This window comes from Lampris incognitus, chromosome 18 (genome assembly GCF_029633865.1).
Source record: "Lampris incognitus isolate fLamInc1 chromosome 18, fLamInc1.hap2, whole genome shotgun sequence".
Taxonomy (NCBI): Eukaryota; Metazoa; Chordata; class Actinopteri; order Lampriformes; family Lampridae; genus Lampris; species Lampris incognitus.
This window is the reverse complement of record NC_079228.1, coordinates 34483328-34503201: the sequence shown is the minus strand read 5'-3', so window position 1 is coordinate 34503201 and position 19874 is coordinate 34483328. Positions and strand designations below refer to the sequence as shown.

The following is a 19874-nucleotide window of genomic DNA, read 5'->3' as shown; positions in this document are numbered from 1 at the left end:
CTTCCGGTGTGGGAAGATGGCTGCATGAATTCACGTTTGCAGCGGCCTCCCCAAGCGCCGGTGTCGGAAGATGGCTGCATGAATTCACATTTGCGGCGGCCTCACCCGGTACCGTCCATGCAGTGACTTTGTCGTCCATGTCTGCGTCTAAGTTTTGTCTTCGTTTGATGGCTGGGAGAGCTGGATCGGCTGGGAGAGCGGGGCAGGCTAAGCCAACTGCTAGCCCATGCGGACCGACAGTTCCCGTAACACCCGAGTGCGGCTTGGCGGCGGCCTCGCCTGGCGTTGAATGTGGCGTTTTTGACGTCATCGTGAGGAGCGCGGGGAGGTGTGTCAAAGGTTGTCTGGCTGGGAGAGCTGGCGCTGGATCGGCTGGGAGAGCTTGGTCTGCTTCGTCCGGTGACCGCGGCCCCTGCCTGCAGCTGCTGTCTGACAGGATGCGGAAGCAGGAAAGGCTAAGCTAACTGCTAGCCCATGCAGACCGGCGGTTCCGGCAATCACCCTGGCTGGTGTTCGTTCCCCTGGACAGTGATTTTTTGTTTAGTTTGGATATACACTCACCGGCCACTTTATTAGGCACACCTGTCCAACTGCTCGTTAATGCAAATTTCTAATCAGCCAATCATATGGCAGCAACTCAATGCATTTAGGCATGTAGACATGGTCAAGACGATCTGCTGCAGTTCAAACCGAGCATCAGAATGGGGAAGAAAGGGGATTTAAGTGACTTTGAACGTGGCATGGTTGTTGGTGCCAGACTGGTTCGAGCTGATAGAAAGGCAACAGTAACTCAAATAACCACTCATTACAACCGAGGTATGCAGAGAGCATCTCTGAACGCACAACACGTCGAACCTTGAGGCAGATGGGCTACAGCAGCAGAAGACCACACCGGGTGCCACTCCTGTCAGCTAAGAACAGGAAACTGAGGCTACAATTCGCACAGGCTCACCAAAATTGGACAATAGAAGATTGGAAAAACGTTGCCTGGTCTGATGAGTCTCGATTTCTGCTGCGACATTTGGATGGTAGGGTCAGAATTTGGCGTCAACAACATGAAAGCATGGATCCATCCTGCCTTGTATCAAGGGTTCAGGCTGCTGGTGGTGGTGTAATGGTGTGGGGGATATTTTCTTGGCACACATTGGGCCCCTTAGTACCAATTGAGCATCGTGTCAACGCCACAGCCTACCTGAGTATTGTTGCTGACCATGTCCATCCCTTTCTGACCACAGTGTTCCCATCTTCTGATGGCTACTTCCAGCAGGATAACGCGCCATGTCATAAAGCTCGAATCATCTCAGACTGGTTTCTTGAACATGACAATGAGTTCACTGTACTCAAATGGCCTCCACAGTCATCAGATCTCAATCCAATAGAGCACCTTTGGGATGTGGTGGACCGGGAGATTCGCATCATGGATGTGCAGCTGACAAATCTGCAGCAACTGCGTGATGCTATCATGTCAATATGGACCAAACTCTCTGAGGAAGGTTTCCAGTACCTTGTTGAATCTATGCCACGAAGGATTAAGGCAGTTCTGAAGGCAAAAGGGGGTCCAACCCGGTACTAGCAAGGTGTACCTAATAAAGTGGCCAGTGAGTGCATGTGTTAGTTTGGATATGTGTGTTCTTGTAGTTTGGAAGCGTTTGTGTCTTTCTGTTGCACTGCTGCGGGTTTTTCGTTTCATTTCATGTACACAAGTGCGTGAAGTGAAACGACAAATAAAGTGTTCCTGGCCCCCGATTCCTGCACCCTCCCCCGTCTGTACCTACGGTATAGACGGGGGAGGTATTTCTCTCTCCTCCACCATCACATGATCACCATTTTAATTTCATCACCCCTCGCTTTCTTCACCTCTTCTTTCCTCCATCAACAACCCCTCCACTCTTCGTCTCTCTGCCCATTCGTCTTTCATCCTCTCGCTCCCTCTGCCGCTCCACAAACACACTGAAATACAAAGTCTGCTTTAACAGTCTGTAACAACTGGACTTTCTCCGATTGAAAAAGAAAACCAAAACAAAATCAGCCATCTTTCGTTCTCCTCCACTCTGTCCATTCCCCCTCTCCCTCTCTCTGCGGCCCATAATAAAACTCTAAACAATGTGATTGGGCCTGCTTGTATCCTGCGCTGGCGTGAGAAAAGGAGAGGGAAAAATGACAGGCGTCTCTAAAAAGACTGAAAGAAATGGTGTGAAAGTGAGAGTGGGGGCAGAGGTCGGCAGGAGAGGAAGGCGGGAGGAAGGAAGGAGTGAGGGGGAGCGAGAGAAGATAGAGAGTAAACGAGGGAAAGGAGGAAGCAGGTGGTTTTGAGAAAGAAATAATAGAAAAAAACTATGACCCCAAAACGGAGTCAGGTGTACTGCTCAGAGAGAGAGAGAGAGAGAGAGAGAGAGAGAGAGAGAGAGAGAGGAGAGAGAGAGAGAGAGAGAGAGAGAGAAACAGAGAGAGGCAATAAGAAGGAAAGAAAGAATAAAGGAAAGGAAAAGAAAGAGGCTGAAATAAGATTAAGAAAAGAAGAAAATGAAAAGGAGAGAAAGGAAGAAAGAGAAAAAGAGCTATAAAGAGAGATATAAAGAGAGAAAGAAAAGGAGAGAGAAAAAGAGAAAGAGAAGAAAGAAAGAGAAGAAAGAAAGAGAGAAAGAAAAAGAAAGAAAAAAGAGAATAGATGTGGTTGGTGTGGTAAGAAATAATAGAAAAATTAAAGATCCTAGAATGGAGTAAAGTGCATTACTCAGAGAGAGAGAGAGAGAGAGAGAGAGAGAGAGAGAGAGAGAGAGAGAGAGAGAGAGAGAGAGAGAGAGAGAGAACAAGAAAGAAAGAAAGGGAAAAGGAACGGATCAAAGAAAGACAAGAGAGAGGGAGGAATGGCTGGTGGCAGATGGACAGTGGAAGAGATGTAAAATATTAACATGCATGTTTCATAATTGAGAAGTGTGTCTTGTGTTGTGTGTGTGTGTGTATGCATGCATGCGTGTGTGTGTGTCTGTGTGTGTGTGTGTGTGTGTGTGTGTGTGTGTGTGTGTGTGTAGCTGACAGTAGCAGCAGGTCCCTTCATGCTGTGTGGTGCAAATCTCTCCTGGCTGCTGCTGCTGTCAGACTCTTTGTCGTGCCTGCTGGCAACACAGACTTCACTTCTTGGCATCGCTCGGCGTTGGTAAATGCAGAGGCAGCAGGACACGCATGAGTCAGCCGAGCCAACACCACCACCGCGTGCGACGCACACTCGATGGCTTCACCAGAACCCGCCGCACAGATCTGGGAGAGCTAAAGTGTGCATTAATGGCATGTCTTTTGTTTTTTCCAACAAACCCGCCCCACTTCCGCTCAGAGAGCTTCACCAGAGGGGCCAGAGGGGGGGTGTTTGTCCGTTTTCTCTGTTACACCGAACTCGAACATGTTTGCAGGTTCTGTCAAAAGTCACGCTCAAGACCGAAAACGATGCAATAAGATAACGACGGATGAAGGTGTTTAGCACACAGCCGACCTGTAGCATCTGACAATCTCTAGAGAAGACGGAGATCTGTTACTTAATGATCCTGTTCAGCTTTCATCCATCCATCCATCCATCCATTATCTGAACCGCTTACCCTGCTCTCAAGGTCGCGGGGATGCTGGAGCCTATCCCAGCAGTCATTGGGCGGCAGGTGGGGAGACACCCTGGACAGGCCGCCAGGCCATCACAGGGCACACACACACACACACACACACACACACACACTCATGCCTAGGGACAATTTAGTACAGCTGACTCACCTGACCGACATGTGTTTGGACTGTGGGACGAAACCCACGCAGACACAGGGAGAACATGCAAACTCCACACAGAGGACGACCCGGGACGACCCCCAAGGTTGGACTACCCCGGGGCTCGAACCCAAGACCTTCTTGCTGTGAGGCGACCGCGCTAACCACGGCGCCACCGTGCCGCCCAGCTTTAATTCATTCACATGTAAATAAGGATTACAGTGAGAAGGTGGGCAGATACCATGAGACGGAGTGAGACACAGAAGGACAAAACAAGAGAGTTGGAAAGAGGTTGATTAAAGAGATTAGAGGGAGCGAGAGAGCGAGAGAGAAATAAAAGGCAGGAATGAGTCATAAGTGCTTCCCAGAAGCAAAGATGATTTAGATATCAATCACACTAAAAGTCTCATACAGAAAATACAAAAGCAGAGCAGCCAAGACCATTAAAATAATACCTACTTGAATGAAATATTGACTCGTGTGTGTGTGTGTGTGTGTGTGTGTGTATATAAAGACCTTTACTTCATTGCACTCATGCGCTAGACTGTCTTGAGTAAACACTGAAAAACCTCTCATGAAAGAAATTGAAAAATAACTTGTTATAATGACGGTGAATGAATCACTGAATGAATTTCAAATTCAGATTTCATGTGGAAATGAATGATTAAATGATATTAACCTCAGCTGCAGTGTGTGCGTGTGTGTGTGTGTGTGTGTGTGTGTGCACATTTGTGTCTGTGTTCCTAATGCAGTGTTGATGCCATGCCATTCTGTGGTGGGTGGGGAAGATGACCTTGTACTCAAGATGCACGCGTGCAAGCACACACACACACACACACACACACACACACACACACACACACACACACACACCGGCTCCATGTCAGAATTATGTAACACTACCGCAGTCAACTAGCAACCTCCTTTACTGAGACAGAGCGGGAGGGTGAGGGGAGGTGGAGAGAGGATGGGGGTGTAGAAAATGGGTGAAGAGAGGGGAGAGAAACCAAAGGAAAGGAGGGGTCTGTAAGATACATGATTCGCGGGCCAAGGGGGGCACTTAATTTTAACACAAAAACCGCCTCATCCATCCTCTCAGTTTATCTGTTCCACTGCGTTCATCTTATATTAATCATTCATGAGAGGGGGGGGGGACAGGGACCATGCGAGACAGAGAAACAAAGAACTGGGGCGAGAGGCAAAGCAAAACCGAGGGGTAAAGAGATACTGATAATGTTTTAAAAAATAAAAAAGGAAGTGTGGAAGAAAGTGTGCGGGTATGAACCCATTTATCCTCTGCACTAAGCTCAGTGCGTCTCATCTGTCACGTAATAGACGAGTATGTGTGATTGACAGCAGGGAGGCGGGCCGCTGACAGGGCATGACCTACCACATAGCCTCTCACAGCAACCTCCTGCTCTTTGCCCCAAAGCAGGAGGTTCATGCCAAACTGGGGGGGGGGGGGGGGCTTGAAGACCGCAAATGCCAGCCCACCTGTCTGTCTGTCTGTCTGTAAATATCCATCTAGCTAATCATCCTTTCAGTTGTGCCTTGAAAGCAGTGAATGACGACATCAGGGAGAGAAAGCAGATGTTTTCTGTCTCCTATGGCATCTGACAACATCTTTCACTAATGGACACACACGCAAAAACCCAGCCCCAAGGCAAGCCATTACTGACTTGCTTGCAACTACCAGGCTTTGTGTGTGTTTTCGTGCATGCGTTTTTCTGATAAATGTGCAGAACTCGTTTCAAAACAACGCGTAAATCAAAGCTAAATGACTTTTACTGCCGCATAATTTCAGGCATGGCGCACAAATTGTCGTTCCTTCTTTCCAGGGCGGTCTCCTCGCTCTTCTGACTGACAGAAAATCAGTCCTTTGGAAAGATAAGCCGAGCTGTAGACCCCCCGAAATATCAAAATTGAAAATAAAATCTATATTCTCGTAACTCTTGAAAAACTACATGTACGTGGTTGTCCCCAAGCCACAAGGGTCAGCCATGATGCTGTAGGGTGGGATGGCAATAAACTGCCCCCCCCCTTTTCTCCCCAATCGTATCCGGCCAATTAACCCCACTCTTCCAAGTCGTCCCGGTCGCTACTCCACCCCCTCTGCCGATCCGGGGAGGGCTGCAGACTACCACATGCCTCCTCCAATACATGTGGAGTCGCCAGCTGCTTCTTTTCACCTGACAGTGAGGAGTTTCACCAGAGGGACGTAGCGCATCAGAGGATCACGCTACCCCCCCCCCACACACACACACACACACTTTCCTCTGCCCCCTGAACAGGCGCTCCGACCGACCAGAAGAGGCACTAGTGCAGCGACCAGGACACATACCCACATCCAGCTTCCCGCCCGCAAACACGGCCAATTGTGTCTGTCGGGACGCCCGACCAAGCCGGAGGTAACACGAGGATTCGAACCTACGATCCCTGTGTTGGTAGGCAACGGAATAGACCACTACGCTACCCGGACGCCTATCTGTATGTCTTTAATGCAGGTGCAACGACGTATACTTGCCCTCACATACTAGCCAAGCTCTATTCCTTCATAGCCACTCATCCTTCATGGACCAGGCCGAGGCTGCATCACATCCTGTGTGTTTGGAAAGGAGTCTCAACAACAGACGAATCATTCATTCATGGTCTACAGACTATTCAGGTCTCAACAACGGCCGTGAAATAATAGTTTCCTTGACAACAATCTGGAAGCTGAGCAACTGTGGGAACAGCACCGGGACTACAACTGTTTTTGAAAAGACTTCAGCCAGAGAGAGGTACTAATTAGCGCCATGAGCTGGTGCGCCCGCCGTTTGGCGAAAACAGAAACCTGCATAAGTAACCATGCTACTTGGGCCTTTGCAGTGCACAGTTGGGAACCACCGCCTTACGTGCACAAACATTATGCGTTTACATCACATGGCTACTTAACCTAGTTGTTTACGGTGCTCTGCTTTCCCCCGTGGTCCTTTGTTCCCCGCCATCACCTGAGAGCTTAGTGGTGGTTTGTTTTTTATGACCTGACCTCCCTGGTGGGAGAGGGGCAGCAACAATGTGCTGATGCACACACATACCGTTCCGCATTCCTCCCGTATCTTACCCTGATAGTGCATGCATACCTAGCGTAGCTACTGTAGCACTGAACACACAAACACACACAAAAAAAATACACACAAAAGGCACAAAGAAATATATATGCACATATGCATGCATAAACGCGCACACAGTGTGATCTGCTTTCACAGATCTGCTGATGCGGCTGTGAAACTACATGCACAGGCATGCACGCACACTCAAAAACAAGGATGTCAACAGATACCCGCGTTGATGTAGCATGTACACACAATTTACTGCTGATTTGTATTGCATGTTTACATGCAGACTTCTAACCACCTAAAAGGGAAAATGTCGAATTTGTAATCCTGCATCTATTCTTCATAAAGAGCAAAAGCCATTAACGAAGTTCCAGCGTTGGCTTTTTCTTTGGGTAGGATTTCAGAATGGATTTTGATAGGCCCGTGCTTCCCCCCCTGAAGCTGGTTATGTGATTTTCGTTGAGCTCACGCCGCCAGCCACTTACCCTACATTTTCTTTGAAGCACTAGCAGATGCTGACCTTGGTTACCTCCGTGGAAAAACCCTAAATGCCCCTTTTCTATTTTGATACACAAACCACCGCCGCTCTGCAGACTAAAAATCACATCGCAAATCCTTTTATGAAGCAAGAATTTTAGCGGTCTATGTGCACAATTTGGTAATTATTAAAATCATCAGTGTACATTAAGTTACTGCAGTTATGTAAAAAGCCATAAATAGTAATGCTATAAATAACTGAGTGACATGACTGATGGCTCTCTTTCACATGTATTGCTCGCACACATGCAAGTGCATCAGTGAGGCAACTGAAGACTGGCTGAGTGAGATGTTATTCAGGCTGGCAGGCTAATACTTTTTTACACTTAAGTCTATGAAACATTTTTTTTCCAGCCGTTTGTCTCATTTGTACAGTCTCTCATCATAAATGCCCCTCTACCCTCAGTCACATATCTTCGATGTCTGTGTGGCTGTTTGTCTTTCTGTCTGTGTGTGATTGATTGGGTCAGATTATGGTGTCTGACATGAAGCCATGGGTTTATATAACCTGGTGCAACGCTATCTAAAAGGTCGGTGGATAGATTAGTCCAGCTAGCACGATGGGATCACTCAGCGGATTAGACCAACTAACGGCACAATGCACGCAAGATCAGCCCAAATAAAGCTATGCTAGCACATAGTAATGAAAACTCTGACACAAGACGGATGCCTCATAGTAGTTCAGTGCTACGAAATTGGACTACCAACATGCTCAACGGGCAAATACAATGACATGAATTAACCTCACTAAATGCCAGCAGAATGTAATTGATCCATATAACTACCAAATTAGCACTCTGCTGTTGGAATAGATTTGGCCAGATAGACCTTATGCTAAAAGACAACATCATGCTCCGTATCCTGACTATAGATAGATAGATAGATAGATAGATAGATAGATAGATAGATAGACTTTATCATTGCCACGCAACAATATTGGTGGTAATTGTTTTGGTACAGCATGGTAGCTCAGTTCCAGTGCAAAAAGAAGGGGGAGAAAAACAAGCAGCACCATAAACCATTACAACAACACACACAAAAAGGACACACATGAAAGTGAGAATATGTGCAGTGAATATATAGGACATGTACAGTTCAGTTCCCCAGCATATCAAGTAGCCCAACAGGCAGAGTCCAATGTTTGATGTACCGGTGCAAACCAGTCCAGTCTGAGTTCAGTCCAGTACAGCCAATGCATTCAGGTCTGTATACGGGTTGTGATGATACACGTTATGAGATCAGATGGCATTTGCTGGCTTTAAAGCTTGTAAAATACCATTGGATCATACCTACAGGCTAGAAATGCAAACTGCCATAAATTTAGTCTCGCCACTGGGTGTAATGTTAAGTTAATTTATTTTGTGTTACTTTAATATTTAGGGATACTGACGTTACTGGTATCATGCTACTAGTATATAAGTACATGGTTTCTGTGGGCAAGACCTAAAATAAATCACAATCCTCTTTCTGGTGGGGTCCAAAAGTGCATGGTAGGAACGCACATATATTTATCAAGGGTGGGTCACATAATGAGCGATTACAACATTAAGCTTAATACACGTGATGCAAATATTTAAGAACAATAAAATGACGACAGAGAAATGTAAGGGGAATTTGCTATCAGCACAGGTGAGCCATCATGAGACTAGCTGTAATGCTAGTGTTACTGCTAGTGTTACCTCCGGTTGACACAAAGCCAAGAGTGGCAGAGGTGAGCCAAGTCATGAGAGCGAGAGCGAGAGACCATAGAACCTGAATGAAGAGAAATGGTACTTCCTAGTGGACTGCTGTCCAATACAAACTGAAAGAAAGAGGTGTAAACTATAGAACCTGAATGAACAGAAGCAGTATTTCCTAAAGTGGATTGCAGTAATCTCCTTTGCTAAAGCCAAGAAAGCCACAAAATAGGACAATAATGAGTAGACCTGCTAACTTCAGGCAACATCTTCAAATCACAACACTAAATACTGAAATGTTTTGGCAATTTAGAAATTAAGTCAATAAACCAGATGAGTTAATGCATAATAAAAAATATGAAAAGCTTTAAACAAAAAAAGATCCTATGTTTGACCGAGTTTTGCTGACGCATACATCAAACTTGTTGCATAAACCTCACTAACTTTTCTGCGATTGGTTTATCAATTTCAATAAATGCAATGGATTATTTGCACTCTTAAAAGTATAAATTTAACTTGCAACTGCATGATTTAAATCCTGCACCAAATTCAACATGATCCGCTCATTGACTCTGTCATCTGACTGAATCTGAGCCGGTATAGCTAGGGCAGGTTGCAAGCATTTTTAATCTTGTTTTGTGGTCCACTTCCAGTTCCCAGAGAAAACCATGGTTCTCAGTTGAGGTTATCTGTGAAATTGCTGAGAAACTTTTTTTTTTTGGGCTGCCTAGGTGTGACGATTAATTTGGCCCTTTGATGAAAGAATGAACCATTTCATCAACCTAAGCTGAATTTGGAGGTATGAATAAGCTTTGAAGGTCTGGGGGAAAATATTTATTTTGAACAAACAATGACCGGGAGATGTTAACAGAGGCCATTTATAACCCGAGCTGCCTCATGTGATGCCAGCACAAAACCCTGTTATAGTGAACCAGAATGGACAGTGGCAGTGGACATGACTCTCACACACAAACAAGTCTTGAAGAATCATTCGAAATCAACAATTCTCGACCACTCCTCCGAGTTCCTGACCTCGTCCATATACGAGAGGATCTCCCCCGACATCAACCATGACGTGTGACGAAGCCGAGTTTGAAAGTGGAAAATGTTTTACCTGGTTCGTACTTCAATAGAGTGTATTGTGCCCTCTGGTTCCCGCCTCAGACAACCATCAGCCAAAACTAACAGATATAAATTCTCTTTCATACCCTCTGCCACTTGACTGCTCAACTCTGTAAAGTACTGCTAGCATAGTCAGCACATCTCCAACCATGCCTGTTTCTCCCTTCTTTTTTTCACTAATATTGTAACTTCTGTACTTCATGCATCCACCTTTTACTCTTGTTTTTATATGTGGCTTTAAAAAAAAAATTATGTGTGGTCTTTATCTTGTGTGTCTTGCCCTGTGTTATTTTTTATTGCTACTCCATCAGAACCAATTCCCCGTTGGGGACAAATAAAGGTCTTCTACTACTACTACTACTACTCGTTCTTGTAGATCTCATTCCATATGTGAGGTAACAGCCAAGCCAAATTCAACGTTTCAACTGCTCAATTGATTGTTGTCTTTGAGGGACTGAAATTGATGCAGCGAATCAAATTCTTTTTCCGAGGCAGGATGGGAAATGGGGTTCGGCCATCGGTAACCACTGCACTCATATTCATCTGACAACTAATGTTAAAGGTCCCATGAAATCATCGGCGGTCACTCGGGACTGAGTATGACTGTCCTCCTCCTGGGTCCTTGGGTGGGTGTAGAGGCTGACCCTGTAGACGCATAACGGGAAGACGCCTGCGCGTAACAGCTTTTTACATGGAGAGGCTGATGCGCCTTGCCACCACACGGTCCTTGGCAGGGGGTGGCCAGAGTCCAATGGCATGGAGAACCAAGACGATTGGGGACCACCCTTTATCGCAGCCTTCATCCACCTTCACTGCCGTTGTGACCTGGAGACATCTTCTGCCAGTTCCGCCATTGAGGTCTTTGTTGGATCGCACTTCGTCTTGAACCTCCTCCTTGATGTATCTGCCTTAGGTGACCCTACCAGGAGCCAAGCTCTGGACAGCATAGCTCTTGGGATCATTAGTACACACAAGTTTCTCCACCACGGCAAGGTGGCAATCCAGGAGAGGGGCATTTAGTGTACTGCAAACTTCCACGGTTTGCCGTGTATCCGAATGAAACAGTGGGACTTTATAAAGGGGGAGTTAGATTTCACTACCAGCCAATCATGACTGAGCGTTTTTAGAAGAATGTCGAAATGAAGAAGCTTTTAGCTTGTTTCAATTTGGTGGCAGAGGATTACTTGTCTCCTATCAATCATACACCCAATTTGTTAGATGTACACTGCTAAGTGCATTATTGCATTTGTCAGAAAGAGAACATGGTGTTAGATAGACGATCAAATGAAGAGAAAAGAGGTAACAAGAATGGCAATACATTTTTCACTTCATGGGACCTATAAAAGACCATCAAGGAGGATAGGGGCTGTGGGTTACGAGAAGAAGAAGCACTGTGTTGACAGTTGGGCTTTTTCCTCTGACTTGTTGCCAACGTGAGCATCCTAATGCTTTTATTCTCTCGGCTTTACATTTAGTTCTCAGGAGGCTTGAGCTGTTATGTAAGGCTGAGTCGCCCTGCTGAAAACAACCGATTACGCCATGACACGCACTCTGAGCTCATCACCTTCTCTCCTCCTCCTTGCACCAAACACCCACCTTTTCAAAACCGCCTTGTCCCCCCCCACCCTTTTCCTTCCATTCACCTGCTCCTTGTCTGCCTTCCTTCATCTGTTCACCAGTCTTACTCTCTTTCTCTCTCTCTCTCTTCCTTCCATTCACCTACTCCTTGTCTGTCTTTCTTCTTCTGTTCTCCGGTCTTACTGTCTCTCCTCTCTCTTTCTGTCATTGATCTCTCCCACCTTCTTGTCTCGGTTTCAACTACATTAAGTAATTTAGGTGATGCTTTTATCCAGATTGGCTCGGAAAAAGTGCCAAAGTAATGTGAGTCTGGAAGACAGACAAGCTGAAAGGAAAACAGATGAGTCACAGATGAGTCACAGACGGACAGACAGATAGACCGACGGAGTGCACAGTGCAAGTTAAACCTTGCTTAAATGCCAATGAGCTGGCTACAGTTAAAGTTACAATCTTGAAACAAACAAATGTCCTATTTGAGTCTCTCACTGGCATATTTCTACTAATATTCAAGTCATCAATGCTTTTGTTGTTGCTTGTCTTTCTGTTGGGTGGGACTTTCCCGAAAAACAAAAATAAAAAAAAGATAAAATGGCAAATGGTGATATGATTTAAACTTCAGTGTGGCTGGCAGGCAGCTGTGAGTTTGAAGAAGTGAAATAGCGGCTGGCAAGAAGATATGGCAGAATAAACTTGTAAAAAAAAAAAAAAACTAACAATAACAACTTCAAAAGCCACAATGTACTGCTAGATTTTGAATACATTTCTGGGATTTGGAGAGCTAAAATACTACTGAAATGACCGAGCTTCACCATGGGTCTCATCCATCCATTATCCAAGCCGCTTATCTGAATTTGGGTTGCAGGGATGCTGGAGCCTATCCCATCAGTCATTGGACGGTAGGCGGGGAGACACCCATCCATCACAGGGCCGACACATTCACACCTAGGAACAATTCAGTACGGCCGATTCACCTGACCTACATGTCTTTGGACTGTGGGAGGAAACCGGCGCACCCGGAGGAAACGCACGCAGACATGGGGAGAACATTCAAACTCCACACAGAGAATGCCCTGAGACGACCCCCAAGGTTGGACTTCCCCGGGGGCTCGAACCCAGGAACTTCTTGCTGTGAGGCGACTGCGCTAACCATTGCGCCATCGTACCGCCCCCATGGGTCTCAAAAAGTAAAAAAAACTTCAGGATTGGAACTTTAAGGGGAAAACATAGTTTTTCATTTTGAATTACAGCTGTCAGACAGATGTACAGCTGCTTAGTGTCAACGGAGTTGTGCTACAGAAAATTGTTCTGTGAACTCTCTACATAAGGCCTTGTATGGTAGATTGGGGAGGGGTAAAATCCCTTTTTCACCCTTTCTCTTGGTTGGGTAAATATGGGCTCCGTGACCCGAGTGTCCCTGCCACATACACACATATCCACACACTCACACTGACCTCAGTGTTGTGGGGCAACATCTCATTTTGTTAGACACAATGTTGTTACTCAGCCTGAGCCAACAAGCAGGCAAATTAGCTAACCAGCTAATTCCAGTGCCAAACCAGTCTGGGAGGAAAAGCCAAGGAGGGGTCAACAGTTATTATCCACCAAAAATCATTCACCTCCTCTACATTAACAATAAACGTGCTGTCATTGGTTAACTTTTTAAAACTGCATGTGTGGCAGTCTGAATAAATGCAAATCCATAAGCTAGACAAGTCTGACATGAAAATCTCAACATTGTGAATTTCAGCTTGGCATCACAGTCACTCGATTACGGGCTTCGACTCTATCTGTTTGGACTGAAACACAATCTGTGCCAACTGTCCCGACCATCCAGTTCAAAATCTGCTAAGAGCGGCTCAGACACAACCAGATCTAGCAAATAGGTTGGGAGCAAATCAGGGCTTAAATTAGGACAAACAACATACAGCGGGTCCCCTGGCCTGATTCTTTTCTAACCCACCAGTGAGGCAGACTTGACCGAGCAGAAAAACAAACCAGAGATGCTGACGATGCTGATGATAGCAAAACGGACAAAAGTGACGTTGATGGTGGCATTTGACGGTGATGAGAACAAAGGTGGGATGTTGATGATAGTGGTGGTAGAGGAAGTAGTGATGATGATGATGATGATAATAGTGGTAGTGGTAGGAATGTTTATGACAGTGGTGAAGATACATAATTAGTGCTGCATATAAATGAAGGTGACCGGTGGACACTGTAGCATCAGTGAGTCAGCTAGGAGTCACAGTGGCCAACAGGAGAGTTGTCAATCATGTCGCCTTAGTTATGCAAGACAGAAGGTCACCTACTGGGAGAGAGAGGGAAAGAAAGAACAGAGGGAAAATAGAGAGAGAGAGAGGGAGGAAAAACAACAAAAAGCAAGGAGAAAGGTGAGCGCTAAAAGAAAGGGGGGGTGCTGCAGGAGATGACTTTGGCTGGGTGTTTAACATGGTTGTGACTGTTAGCAGTCTCTCGCTCTCTCTTTCTCTCACTACTTCCTTCCTTTAATCCTCCCCCTCATTCAATTTTCACACTGTCTTGTTGACTGTGTGTGTGTGTGTGTGTGTGTGTGTGTGTGTGTGTGTGTGTGTGTGTGTGTGCCCTTGTAGCCAGTGTTGTATGAGTCAGTGAGTGCTAGAGAGCTAATCCCCAGCCAGATCCCAACTGAAGGCCATCTCAAGAAGGTGAAACTGTAGCTAAATAACTGCACGTACCGTTGGCCGCAAGGGCTTCTTCCTAAATACCGGTGCAGTGTCATGATATATGTAAAGACATCCTGCTGCCTTACAGTCTATATTTACACGCACGCACACACACACACACACACACACACAGGATTAAATAACTTCCTTTCCCATCTCGGGTGTTATTTTGGATGTAACGTTCATAACAACCCCCACACACACACACAACACAACTAAAAACAACCTGAAGGAAGCACTGGTGTCAGTGTAAGTTATCGACCATTTGCACAACAATGACTGACACAGTGATTCACCAATAAGTGCTTAGCAATCGTCTCTCCGTCCTCCAGCATCACACAGCCCAATAAGGGTGACGGAGAGCAGCTTTGATGGAAATGTACAATGGATAATGTTGCTCAACTGAAAAGACAAAAGGAAACTGTGAAAAAAGTGTTTTTGAGGCAAGCGTTATACAGATTCAAACTAACGAGCGACAGGAGGTCAGTATATTTCGTATTACTTTGCCCAAACCCAAATGTGATCTTTATAGATATGGATTAAAATTTGTGAAGGGCTAAATTTTTCTAAATTAAGTTAAGTCAATTTTATTTGTATAGCCCAATATCACAAATTACAAATTTGCCTCAAGGGGCTTTACAATAAATAAATTTAAATACATTTTACATATTCTTTTTAATTTAATAAACTTACAATTTTAAATTATCAACAGGCACACTTACATCTGCTCAAAGGTAAGTTAGCTACAATCAACAGTCTATCTGCTGTGTTTGTGTATTTATGTCTAATGTAGCAGGGCTCATCATGAAAGTTCATCAGATGTACCAACATTGTAACAAAGGGAGGCAGGACACGGCAACATATCGATAAGCACGGTCAATGCTGCTGCTTAAATAAGCTTGTACACAAGTGTCAAAGTAACTCATTTGTCTCTCTCTCTCTCACTATCAGGGGCAGCAGCAGTTTGCCTAGTAAAGTGAGGGTTGCCAGTTCGATCCTCTGCTCCTCTTGCAAAAACGACACCTAACCCCTAACTGCTCCCAACGAGCTGCATGGTTGACAGTGTATGAGAGTGTGTGTGTGTATGTGTGTGAGAATGTGAGGCATTAATTAATTGTAAAGTGGTTTGAGTTTCTCTTGCAGCTAGAAAAGCACGACATGAAAAGCAGCCCATTTAATTGCCCACACCCCCGGCGGTTACTTGGAACAATGACGACATTGTAATATGTTCACAAACTTACTGGTTGGCCGCTTACATAATTCAGGCCAAACTGCACCATACCGATAACACTATGCTATTTGTACCCTTAACTTTTTAAACACCACTATACCTCTGTGATATTGGGATTATAGACTCACCATTTGTGTGCACGGCCACCAGAGTTTTTTCTTCCAATGGTGGTCTGCATGTACATAAATTGTGCATGTAGGTCTGTGTGTGTTTATACACTGTATAAGTGTATGTTTTAGAACTTGTGTTTATACGTGTAAGTGTGTAAATATAGTATATTTAGGCCTCTGTGTGTGTGTGTGTATACATGATGTACAGGTCTCTCCCTTTGTATACACCGGCTTGTGTGTTTCTCCACACACAAGTGAGTATGTTCATGCCGAAGTACTAAAGTTTGTAGCAGAATGAGATGTCACACACCTACAATAAGGTCTGCGTGTGCACGGTTTCCTCACCTATCTGTAGCAGCACTGGTGTCACCAGGGCCGTTTCCATGGCATAGCAGAACTCTCGGCCGAACATCACGGCCCCGTGCATCACCCATCTCTTCAGAGGAATGCCTTCTATTGATCCTTCGCTCACCGACTCTTCTCCTCCTCCTCCTCCTCCCCCTCCTGATCCATCCGTCTCTCTACCTCTTCCTCCTCCATTCTCCTCCTCTCCGCCCGTTACCGTTGGGTTTTTGTGGGTAACCCCACCCGCCAGAGAGCCGACCTGCATAGTGTCAGTCTCTGTGTTTTGGGGAGGCATGGTGGAAAGCATGCACGCAACGGAAAAAGACAAGCCCCCTCCCCCCTGCTTCAGCAACAACAAATATCTGAACAAATACCTGTTATTACATGGGAAGAGTACAACACTACTAGTGGCCTCTCTGATAGGAGGGGGAAAATATAGCCGTGACACCAATTAACAAAAACAGTAAAACAGAGTTCCCCTCTCTCTACTAGCTACTAGTAGTAACTTACTTGTAGCTTTGTAATTTCTATAAATTCTATAATTTCTTAATTTCTGCAACAGTAACTCAGTTTGTATAAGTAAAATTAATTGCAATTGATGATCAAGCTGCTTCTTACCTACTTGTAACTTTGTGTTTGTACTTTTATTACTATCAATGCTGATGGGGGGGGGGGGGGGTGACAGCGGATGTTTAATTAAAAAAAATAATTCAGGTGGGCTTATGGCCTCAGAATAGTAACAGATAGTCTCCCACCTTGTGAGGTAATGAAATTGACCTACAACTGGGACTTATACTGAAAACAAAAGAAAGAAAGAAAAAAAAACCTGGATATATGAAAAAGTAAATGGAAGCAATCTCTCTATCGATGAAGCATGGATTTGTGTTTTACGTGGTTATGGTTCAAACAATGTGTTTTACACAGAGTCGTCTCATCAAACAAGTCACCCTGAAAGCTATTCGTCTTCCAAAAAGAAGTTTCAAATTCGACAGACAACAACTAAACCCTTTTCTCGCCTTGTTTTTTAAAGAAATGTTCAAAAAAAAAACAAAAACTAAAAATCACTCTTCCAAGGATCTATAAAGGACCCCAGAAAAATCAAAGCAATGATTTTTTCCCCCCAGAAAAGTACACAGCACGTGTCAAGTGTGGATGCGTGTGTGTGTGTGGTGTGTAGTGTGTGTGTGTGTGTGTATGTGTGTGTGTGTGTGTGCGTTTATGGCTTTTTTGTCATTGAGGTTTTCTCCGTTTACTGTCTATTGCCGGCGGTAAAAATCCATATAGAAGACCATTCAGTAAGTTCCAGAGTCATATTGATGTTATGTATAGAAGGCTGAATGGAGAGATGGATGAAGGGGTGGGCTGGGAGGAGGAGAAGGTTGCAGAGGGGAGGGGGTGGAGGGCAGGCGACGCAGGTGGGCGGAGCTGCTCGGAGAATCCCCATCGATTGGCTGATCAATCTGAAGGTGATGACAGCCAATAGGGTGCCGGAAAACACAAAACCGGTTGCCAAAATCCAGGGAGGGAGACACAAGTCAGGAACCAGGGAGAATCAGTCAGTAGACACGTTGGTTCATTAGTTGTCATCATTAGTCAGTCGAAGGAGTCGATTGGCAGACGATGAAACCAGGTATCCCATTGGCCAGAAAACGAGAGGAAATGATGTCATTGGACAGCAGTGGAGAGAGTTTAGTTTCCATTCGTCGTTTGGAGCCATGGGAGTGAAGACATGGAGAAAGAAAGAGAAAACACATTTTCATTACCAACACTGCAACACTCATATACATCTGAATTTTAAGACGGTACATCTGAGCAAACAACATGTTTTGTGAAGGTTTCTTTGGCCTGTCATTTTCTAGGGCGTGTCAATGTTAAGCATATCTGGCTCCAGCTGGCGTACACTGCCCACGGTAAATATGATTAATCATTCCAGATCGCAAACAGCAATTAAGACAGACCGTCAACATTTCTGTAGTCGTTTGTCGCAGTCAATCATTTGGCGCGCCAGATCTGTGGGATTGTGTTGTTTTGCCTTGTGCGCCACGAGACCAGAAGAGCAAACACTGTGCTGCAGTGACGCTTTTGAAAACAGCTCTGCATTTTGTTTCAGGCGGCCCGACATGTTGACGCCACAATTCCCATTACTAAAAGCAGCTAACCCATTCAGGACTTCTGTTTTTCCCTTTCTTAATCTGGGCAATAGCTCGAGATGTTTCACAGCGACTTTTAACATGGCGCTGAACGCTATGATGAACAAAGTAGTGAGGTTTGCACACCGAAATGCTCCCAATACTGATTTTATTTGGCAACGTTTCGATCTATCAGATCTTCGCCTGAGGAAGATCTGATAGATCACTACTCACTACTTTCTTCTGTTTTGCAATTTTTGTCTTACACCCAAATAATTTTTCCTTTTTTTTTTTTTTTTTATAAAATCCCCCCCCCCCCCCAATCGAATTTGTTTTGGGGGATTTTTGCCAACTTCCGAGCCATCCCGGTCGCTGCTCCACCCCAGGGGAGGGCTGCAGACCAACGCGTGCCTCCTCCGACACAAGTGGAGTTGCCAATCGCTTTTCACCTGACGGTGAGTAGTTTCACCAGGGGGGCATAGCATGTGGGAGAATCACGCTATTCCCCCCAGTCCCCCCCCCCCCAAGCAGGTGCCCCAATTGACCAGAGGAGATCGTCGTGCAGCGACCAGGACACGTACCCACAGCTGGCTTCCCACCCGCAGACACAGCCAATTGTGTCCGTAGGGACACCCAACCAAGCCAGAGGTAACACGGGGATTCGAACCGTTGGTTCCTCTTTTGAACGCTATGATGGTCACATGACCGGGCCTCCGAGACACTCGGACAGCCTATAAATTGGATTGGCAAGATGGGATGAGACAAACAAAACTGTGTCTGAATGGCTGAAACATTTTAAATCTGGGAAACTGCTTTACCCTGCGAAAAGACAGAGACCTCTGTGTGTAGAGAAGAAAAGAGATGTAGTTTGGAGAGAGAGAGAGAGGGATGTAAAGAAGCGAGGCCCCTCACCCTTTGACCCACCTCTATTGAGAGAATCATAAAGTGAGGGAGACGGAGGGCAGCAGAGTGAAAAAGAAACTGCATGTGCATGTTTAACAGAATTAACAGCAAAAGGTGCATTCCTGGTGTGCAGACACAATGAGTGTGTGCATGCTGTTGGGTGCACGAGCGTGTACGTGCGTGCATCGGGACCTTGCGGAGGGATTAGAGACCCAATAGACGGCACGTTCTGCCGTGCACAGACACACACGTGTGTGCACACAACTAATGCCTGCCACGTGAACGACCCTCGCATCACAACAGCGCTAAGACCCTCATCAAGCCTCTTACTGAGAGATTGGGGGGGGCAGGGGGGCAGGGAGAAAGATGGAGGGAGGGAGAGCGAGGGGATCGACAGTGTTGGGGAATGAGAGCAGAAAACAGGAAGAAGAAGAGGTTTAGGGTGGGAAAGAGAAAAAAAGATTGAAAAATAAAGGAGATGAATCGAGAGAATTGGAGATGTAGGAAATATATACTAGGTGTTGCTATCACTAATGTTTTTCTCTGTGTTTTAAAATCTCCATTAACATTCATGGTGCACTCAAGAAGCCCCCCCCCCCCACACACACCCCACCCTTTGGAGGAAGTGTTGACACTAACATCATTTGTGTTCCCAAACCAGAAGCTGCTGTAGCAGGTTGTGTTATCTGCAAACCA

General features: G+C 45.5%; 1 protein-coding gene across 1 annotated transcript in view; it reads right to left on the bottom strand.

Moving 5' to 3' along the window:
- The window catches only part of LOC130128864 (solute carrier family 45 member 4), a 38500-nt gene extending 22047 nt beyond the window's left edge, over positions 1-16453 (bottom strand). The window contains exon 1 of the mRNA XM_056298628.1: positions 16147-16453. Coding sequence (XP_056154603.1) covers positions 16147-16453 — 307 coding nt within the window. The remainder of the gene's footprint in view (positions 1-16146) is intronic.
- Between the last annotated feature and the right edge of the window lie 3421 nt (positions 16454-19874).